Source organism: Cebus imitator, unplaced genomic scaffold (assembly GCF_001604975.1).
Source record: "Cebus imitator isolate Cc_AM_T3 unplaced genomic scaffold, Cebus_imitator-1.0 Scaffold0, whole genome shotgun sequence".
Lineage (NCBI taxonomy): Eukaryota > Metazoa > Chordata > Mammalia > Primates > Cebidae > Cebus > Cebus imitator.
The window spans coordinates 6,765,377-6,774,833 of NW_016107315.1; the positions used below are offsets into that span (position 1 = coordinate 6,765,377).

At 45.1% G+C, this 9,457-nt stretch overlaps 1 protein-coding gene across 1 annotated transcript in view; it reads left to right on the plus strand.

Moving 5' to 3' along the window:
* The window catches only part of LOC108296811 (SREBF chaperone), a 68,839-nt gene that overhangs the window by 30,764 nt on the left and 28,618 nt on the right, over nucleotides 1-9,457 (plus strand). The window contains exon 2 of the mRNA XM_017519439.1: nucleotides 2,466-2,685. Within this exon, the coding sequence (XP_017374928.1) occupies nucleotides 2,564-2,685 (122 nt within the window). The 5' untranslated portion in view covers nucleotides 2,466-2,563. The remainder of the gene's footprint in view (nucleotides 1-2,465; nucleotides 2,686-9,457) is intronic.

Sequence of the window (9,457 nt, forward strand, 5' to 3'; positions counted from 1 at the left end):
GTCTCTACTAAAAATGTAAAAATTAGCTGGGCGTAGTGGCGCGCACCTATAGTCCCAGCTACTCGGGAGGTTGAGGCAGGAGAATCACTTGAACCTGGGAGGCAGAGGTTGCAGTGATCCTAGATCATGCCACTGCACTCCAGCCTGGTGACAGAGTGAGATTCCGTCTCCAAAAAAAAATAGTAATAATAATTGAGGCAGGGTGTGGTGGCTCATGCCTATAATCCCAGCACTTTGGGAGGCTGAGGCTGGCGAATCATCTAAGATCAAGAGTTCTAGACCAGCCTGGCCAACATAGTGAAACCCTGTCTCTACTAAAAATACAAAAGTTAGCCAACCATGGTGGTGCATGCCTGTGTTCCCAGCTACTAGGGAGGCTGAGGCATGAATTACTTGAACCCCTGGAAGGTGGCAGAGGTTGCAGTGAGCTGACATCATGCCACTGCATTCGAACCTGGGCGACAGAGCAAGACTTCGTTTAAAAAGAAAACAGAGTTTGAGATCAAGTAAACAAGAATAATTTGGCCGGGCACGGTGGCTCAAGCCTGTAATCCCAGCACTTTGGGAGGCCTAGGTGGGTGGATCACTTTAGGTCAGGAGTTTGAGACCAGCCTAGCCAACGTGGCAAAACCTGGTCTCTACTAAAAATACAAAAATTAGCCAAGTGTGATGATGGGTGCCTGTAATCCCAGCTACTTGGGAGTCTGAATCAGGAGAAGAGCTTAAACCCAGGAGGCAGAGGTTGCATGGAGCTGAGATTGTGCTACTGCATTCCAGCCTGGGTGACCCCATCTCAAAAAAAAAAAAAAAAAATGAAGTACTGACTGGGCATGGTGGCTCATCCCTGTAATCCCAGCATTTTGAGAGGCTGAAGCAGCTGGATCGTTTAAGCCCACGAATTTGAGACCAGCCTGGACACCATAGTGAGACCCTGTTTCTACAGAAAAATATAAAAATTAGCAGAGCATGGTTGTGCACACCTGTAATCCCAGCTATTTGGAAGGGTGAGGTAGGAGAATCACTTGAACCTGGGAGGCAGAGGTTGCAGTGAGCCAACTTCAGCCTGGGTGATAGAGTGAGGTTCCATCTCAAAAAAAAAAAGGTTCCTGGACTGGAAACTTGCATGTGCATGTAAGGCTTGTGCTTTCGGGAAGGTAGAAGGAGGAAGAGCCATTTCTTCTGGCTCTTGAGTCGGCTGTGGTGTGACTCCTTTTGCTTCTTGTTTCTGGTCCAAACACTTACGAGGAATCATCTTTGAGTCTGGGTTTTCATCAGCGAGTGTAATCAAGCCAAGACGTGTCTGGGCAGGTTTCCTCTAGCACAGACCAAAGAAAACAGCAACATGGAACAAGATAAGTACAGTAGGTTTAAACTTGGATTCTACTGGAGAGCTCAGTCAGGAAGATAATTCTATATCCCTGGGCCTCCTAGAGTTTTCTATTCTGATTTTATTGGTTTAATGTTATTTGTTTGAAAGCACCAGAAGTTAATTTTGGCTAACACAAGCAAAAAGAGAATTTATTGGAAGGATATAGAATAGCTTACAAAACAGAAAAGTTGATGAGCCAGTCCTCAGAAAGGATGGGAGCCAGAACAGCCTGAGGATCTTGGGAGCAGGAACTTCTGTGGTCTGAATAAACATCATGAATATCCAGTTCCTGTTTTTTTGTGTTTAGAAGTCAAAGTCCAGGGAGAGAGGCCCAGTTGGTGTAGCTTGGGTCAGCACAGGGCACCTTGACTTCATAGTTAATACAGACTAAATCCTGTGGAGTGAGGTGGTTCCCCTGAGCCACACCAAGCTGCTGTTCCTCATAGAAGGGGATGACTACTGGGCAGGCAGGAACAGGAGGTGCCCTCTGCCTTCACGCTCCCAGGAATAACTATAGGACCAAGAGCAGAGACTTCTCTACCAGTGTGAATTTTGCTTGGTGACCATTATTCAGAGGCCTAAGCTTTTGGGTGTTTTTATGTTGAGGGCCAACCCCACTGAACATTATTCATGGGTAAATCACTATTTGTACAACAGTGTGTTTTGGGGAGGCCATTCCTGTATAAAGGTTTTTCCCAAGGACTTCTCTCAGTGGGGTTTGTGCATAGAGAAGCATGGGGAAGAATGCCTTGTTTTGACAGAGTAGCTGGTGACGTCTGTTACACAGGCATGGTTTCCTGTGCCACACATGAGAAAAATGCCCTTTGGCGAGTGGCCTTTTAGCATTGCCTAACATAGGAGGGAGGGAGTTGGGCGGGGGGAGAGAGAGAGAGAGAGAGTGTGTGAGAGGGAGAGTGTGTGCGTGTGTGTGTGTGTGTGTGTGTGTGTGTGTGTGTGGTGGGATTGATGTCGCTAGACCTTGCATATAAGCATTCTGAAACCATCCCCCAGCCACATAACTGTTGCCTTCCTCCAGCAGTCCTAGCGTACAGAGCCAAGTAGTGTTTGTTAACTGGCTTTTCTCCCTTTTGACCAGGTACCTGCACATGTTGTTCTTTGTCACTGATGTCCAGTGTGTGCCAGGCTGATCCATGGTCACTTTCCGGGATGGCAGCAAGGTGACTTCGGCTGAGGATGACCCTGACTGAAAGGCTGCGTGAGAAGATATCTCGGGCCTTCTACAACCATGGGCTCCTCTGTGCATCCTATCCCATCCCCATCATCCTCTTCACAGGGCTCTGCATCTTAGCCTGCTGGTATGTTTTTGGGTTGCCTTGGATATGGTGGGCCAGTGTCTTAGGACAGGAGGTTTTCCAACCCAAACCACTGTGGAGCCCTTGGCCTCTGTATACTTTTTACACAATGGGAGCTTGGGCTCCTTGTAACTGCCAGTGGAGAACTCTAGTGCTGGCGTGGTTAGCTAATATAATAAAATTGTCCATATTCACCAGATTTATTCATATCACTGGTACTCTATCTCAAAATAATGTTTAGACACTTCTAAGACACTGAGATAATTGAAGGACATGATATTTCAATTTTCTTTCTCAATAGTAGTGATTTCCTTTTAGTACCTGGTTAAGTGCAAGAGCCTTCTTCATGTGTTGCAAGACAAAGTCCATTCGAACAGTACCTTGGACAACCTGTGGCATGCTAACCTCAAAGACTTGCTTCTTTGCTCTCTAGTCATTTTCTTGTGTTCACTTGGAGCCTGCTTCAGACCTCTTGCTGATTTGGGGGCCAGCTGCACTTGCCAAGGACAGTTGTGAGAGCTGTAGCTGCCGTTGTTCCTGTCTGTCTTTCTCAAGGCCTCATAGAAGCCTGAAGACTGCGGCTGACAATGACGTAATAAAGGAGGAGTTTGATATAAGAGGATATCTTATGACCCTTTTGGCTCTAAAACACTGGCAGCTGTGAAGAGCCCATCTTATTCTTTTCTCTGGAAAGAATTCTGTTTTTCAAACTCATTGTCTACCTAATGAGTTTGAAATGTTTGTAGATGTTTTCGGTGCTAGCTGAAGGGAGGATGAGTCAGGAAGGAACTCCTTGTTCAATTCAGTTGCTAATGATTTCAAGTTCTTCCCTGATTATCAGTAAGAAAGATGAACATTGACCAGATACAGTGCTCATACCTGTAATTCCAACACTGGGAGGCCCAGGCAGGAGAATCACTTGAGGCCAGGAGTTCAAGACCAGCCTGGGCAACATAGCAAGACCCACTCTGTCTGTACAAAAAAAAAAGAAAGAAAGATGAACATCACTGAGTGTTTCTTACTGGGTGCTGTGTTGATGCTTCAGGTATAACATTAGGAAGTGGTCCAGTTATATTTCCATTTAACAAAGGGGGATAGGGACTTAGAGATTTATGTGGTCCACACAACTAATAATTAGGGAAATGGGTTCAAATCCAGGTCTTAGGGACTCGTACCTGCACCTGTGGCACTTTGTCACTTGGTCTCACTCTGGCTTAGTATGTTTGTGTTGGTGTTTAAGCTGCTAAATTGTGTTGTACAAGATAAAGTACTTAAAGCTGTGTCCCATAAGTGATGAATTTGGAGTGCTCTGAGAACTCAGCTCTTGTTTGTTTGTTTGCTTTTCTGTAAGTTAATTGACCTCTTTCTCTTTTTAAAAAAAAGTTTTGAGACATCGTCTCACTCTGTCACCCAGGCTGGGATGTAGTGGCACAGTCACAGCTCACCACAGCCTGAACCTCCTAGGCTCAAGCGATCCTCCCACCTCAGCCTCCTGGGAAGCCGCGACCACAGGCGTGTGCTACCACACCTGGCTAATGTTTTTCATTCTCTGCAGAGATGGGGGGGTTCTCATTATGTTGTCCTACTTCGGTTTCACTTTCTGATGGTACTGGGGTTTTCTCTTATTTTTGTAGTCACCCTGTTTTTCTTTTAAGAGGTAAGGCCCTTGTATTATCACATTCTTTTTTTACTTCTTTGAGACAGGGTGCACTTCTCACTGCACACTGCAGCCGCAACTTCCTGGGCTCAAGTGATTCTCCTGCCTTAGCCCTCTGAGTAGCTGGGACTATAGGCATGCACCACTAATGTTTTGTATTTTCAGTAGAGCTGGGGTTTTGCCATATTGCCCAGGCTGGTCTCAAACTTCTGAGTTGCAGTGATCCACTTACCTCGGCTTCCCAAAGTGTTGGGATTACAGGTGCGAGCCACTGTGCCCAGCCTTGTACTGTTACCATCTTAGTGCTGTGTACTTATTTTCCCAAATCAGTATCTTTGTCATGTAATCTTAAAGCTTTTTTTTTTTCTTTAAACCTGATTGACTTGATAAAATTTTTATAAGGCTGGGTGAAGTCTCTCAGCCTCCAAAGATAATAAAGGTTGTATAAGAGAATCCATAGATTCTGGGACTTGGCCAGAAAACCAGAGAACATGGACCCAGGGACACAAGCCTCACCATCGTCTTCAACCCCAGGAAGCTTTTCTGTCCAGAGCAACAGAGCAGTGCCCCCTTCTGCCAGAGCCTGGGATTACCTACAGAAAATAAAGTGTGGGGCCAGGCACTGCAGATCACAAGGTCAGGAGCTCAAGACCAACCTGGCCAACATGGTGAAACCCCGTCTCTACTAAAAATACAAAAATTAGCCAGGCGTGGTGGCGCACATCTGTAGTCCCAGCTACTCGAGAGGCTGAGGCAGAAGAATTGCTTGAACCTAGAGGCAGAGGTTGCAGTGAGCCAAGGTTGTACCACTGCACTCCAGCCTGAGTGACAAAGGGAGACTCCATCTCAAAAAAAAAAAAAGGGAAAAAGAAAATAAAATATGGTTATAGACTGCTTACAGTAGTTTTGCCAGATGTTCAGTTTCCATTTAATTGCTTACCTTTGTTGTTCCTGGGATGAAAGACTTGTATAGCCAAACCCAAAGGATGGCTACACTTAATTTCTCTAGTCAGATCTAACAGCCACCTGAGCTGCAGAAATACTTTTTGCACACCACTGGTTCACCACGACTGGGTCACCCCAGGGAAAGTACAGAACACTACTGGAGGGGGTGGTGATCAATGACAGCTTAGGACAGACACAGCCTGTCTCCATGAGGTCGTAGAATACAGGGAGTGAGAGAGGGCGTCTGTATACGAGGAGTCAGACTCGCCTCAAACAGCACTGAGGCTGTGCGACTTTCTTCTCTGAGCTGCTGTTGAGGCTGCAGGTTTCAGTGATCGAGAGCCAAGGACACTAATTTAAATGAACTCAGTGCTGAGCCTTGTAGGTGAGCTAGAGTTAGCTGTTCTTCCTGCCTGCCCCCTGGGTGCAGTGACTATTCTTTCCTCTGGGAAAATCTGATGAAACATGTATCAAATAGGCACTATGGCAAGAGGTGTCTGTTTATAACTCTTGGAGGTTAGACCACCGGGGCTGGGATATGTCCCAGCAGCAGCCCAGCAAGACAGAGGGTACTGTTACACTGGACCTGCCCTGGTAAGCGGTGGGTGCACCATGGGATAAAAAAAGAGCACCCAGTGACATCTAATTTTGGGGAAAAAAGAAAAGAAAAAAAAAGAGCACCCAGATGACATGTTAGCTGGACTGCCTACATGCAGGTCAGAGAGTGATGTGAGTCATTGAGTCACTTGATTGCACAAGCTGCTGCTCATTGTGAGAGAAGGTGGATTTCAATTCAGAAAGGAAATTGGAATCACATTATGTTGTTTCTGTTTTTGAGACAGCGTCTCACTCTGTCACCTAGGCTGAAGTGCAGCGGTGTGATCTCGGCTCATCTCAGCTTCTGCCTCCCAGGTTCAAGTGATTCTCTTGTCTCAGCCTCTAGAGCAGCAGGGATTACAGGTGTGAGCCACCACGCCCAGCTATTTTTTGTATTTTTAGTAGAGATGGGATTTCACCATATTGGCCAGGCTGGTCCCAAACTCCTGACCTCAAGTGGTCCGCCCACCTTGGCCTCCCAAAGTGCTGGGATTACATGTGTGAGCCACGGTGCTCAGCCTAGTCATGCATTTCTGACTTAGGATATTTTCAGTTTATGACAGCTTTATCAAGACATAACCCCATTGTAGGTCAAGGTGTATCTGTACATGTCAAGTGCTTAGAATAGTGCCTGGCACATTTTAAACATCATGTAAGAGTTTTTCATTGTTGTTATTCACTATCTTCCTAGGTTTCTACCTCCGGAATGCACAAGCAGTCTCCAAAACATGTATAATCTAAACGTAGAACAAAAACTGACCATACTCTGTGATTGCTATGCAAACGCTATAGCTGCAACCTAAATTCGTTTTTTCTTTTTTTTTTTGGAGACAGGATCTGAGTCTGTCACCCATGCTGGAGTGAAGTGGCACAATCTCAGCTCACTGCAACCTCTGCCTCCCGGGTTCAAGCGATTGTCCTTCCTCAGCCTCCCTAGTAGCTGGGATTACAGGCACATGCCTCCAGGCCCGGCTAATTTTTTTTTTTTTTTTTGAGACTGAGTCTTGCTCTGTCACCAGGCTGGAGTGGAGTGGTGGTGTAATCTCGTCTCACTGCAACCTCTGACTCCTGGGTTTGAGTAGTTCTTTTGCCTCAGCCTCCCAAGTAGCTGGAATTACAGGCAGCTAATTTTTGTACATTTTTTTTTTTTTAGACGGAGTTTCGCTCTTGTTACCCAGGCTGGAGTGCAATGGCGCGATCTCGGCTCACCGCAACCTCCGCCTCCTGGGTTCAGGCAATTCTCCTGCCGCAGCCTCCTGAGTAGCTGGGATTACAGGCACACGCCACCATGCCCAGCTGAATTTTTGTATTTTTAGTAGAGACGGGGGTTTCACCATGTTGACCAGGATGGTCTTGATCTCTTGACCTCGTGATCCACCTGCCTCGGCCTCCCAAAGTGCTGGGAATACAGGCCTGAGCCACCGCGCCTGGCCAATTTTTGTACTTTTAATAGAAATGAAATTTCACCATCTGGGCCAGGCTGGTCTTAAACTCTTGACTTCGTGATCCATCCACCTCAGCCTCCCAAAGTGCTGGGATTACAGGTGTGAGCCACCGCGCCCGGCCTAAATTAATTTTTTTTTAAGTGAAAGCAAGTTTATTAGGAGAGTAAAGGAATAAAAAATGGCTACACCATAGGCAGAGCAGCCCTAAATTAATTCTTACCACATTCTCTTGTACTTTTCTCTTCTTACTCAGAGCATCTTGGAGTCAGACTGTAGTATTATCTTTTGTATTCCCAGTGCTCAGCACGTAAAAACATACTTAATAAATGGTTTTTGTGTGTAGATAAAGATGGAAAAGCCAGCGAAAAGTAAAAAATGATTTTAGTGAAGGTAAAGAAATTGTATTTTCTGTTATTAACATAATGAGTGTATTTAAAATATTTAAAACATTCTATTGTCAGAAGACTTGAAGAGACGTTTCACGAAAGAGGCTATATCCAAGTGGCCAGTAGTAAGCATATGAAATAATTTTTTAAATTGTTTCTTATCAGGAAAATGTACATTAAAACCATGCTGGGATACCACTGTCTCTTCCTCTAAATGGTTAACATTTATTGGACTGACAATATCAAGAGATGATAAGGATTTGGAGAAACTGGAACCCCTATGACGCTGGTGATAGTGAGAATATAAATTTGTACAGCTGCTATGGAAAACTGTTTGGTATCATCTACTAAGCTAAATATGCATATAACTCCATAACCCAGCCATTTCATCCTAGGAATATACCCAACAGAAATGAGTGCTTATTGGCCACCAAAAACCAATAAGAATAATAGCTTTATTCTTTTTTCTTTCTTTTTTTAATTAGAAAAAAATTATCAAGCCCAAAATGTGGGGTTTTTTTTGAGACAGGGTCTTACTCTGTCACCTAGGCTGAAATGCAGTGGCACCATCATGGCTCACTGTAGCCTCAACCTCCCTACTCAGGCAATCCTCCCACTTCAGCCTCCCGAGTAGCTGGGACTGCAGGTGTGCACCACCATGCCTGGCTAATAAATTTTGTATTTTTTTTTTTTTTGTAGAGATGGGGTTTCACCATGTTGCCTAGGCTGGTCTTAAACTCCTGGCTCCAAGATTCTTCTGCCTTGGCCTCTCAAAGTGTTGGGATTACAGGCGTGGCCAACTTTACTCTTTTTTTAAAAATTTTTTTGAGACAGAGTTTTGCATCGCTCTTGTTGCCCAGGCTGGAGTGCAATAGTGCAATCTTGGCTCACCGCAACCTCCACCTCCCAGGTTCAAGAGATTCTCCTGCCTTAGCCTCCCAAGTAGCTGGGATTACAGCATGTACCACCATGCTCAGCTAATTCTGTATTTTTAGTAGAGACGGGGGTTTCTCCATGTTGGTCAGGCTGGTCTTGAACTCTCGACGAGAGGGTGATCTGCTCACTTTGTACTCCCAAAATGCTAGGATTATAGGCATGAGCCACCACACCTGGCCCAACTTTGTGCTTAATAGTTCAACCCAGAAATAGCCAAATGTTTCTCAACCAGTGGAATAAACAAGTGCACTGTACTTTATTCACTAGTGGAATAGTATGTATCTAAAAAGGAATGATCTGGTATGTGCACCAGTGTGGAGGAATCTGGCAGATAGAATTTGAGTGAAAGCAGCCAGTCACAAAAGAGTACATAAGTAGAATGGATGGTTTCATTTATATGGCATACAAAAATAGGTAGAACTAATTTATGGTGATAGAGATTCTAATAGTTACCTTTGGTGGTGCTGGGGATATGCTGTTGACTGGGAGTGGGCACAAAGCTGCCTTCTGAGGCTCTGGACATATTCTATAGCTTGATCTAGGTGGATATACACATGTAAAAACTTACTGCACTTTATACTTAAGATATGTGCATTGTACTACATAGAAGTTATTTCTTTTTTTTTTTTTGAGACGGAGTTTCGCTCTTGTTACCCAGGCTGGAGTGCAATGGCGCGATCTCGGCTTACCGCAACCTCCGCCCCCTGGGTTCAGGCAATTCTCCTGCCTCAGCCTCCTGAGTAGCTGGGATTACAGGCACGTGCCACCATGCCCAGCTAATGTTTTGTATTTTTAGTAGAGACGGGGTT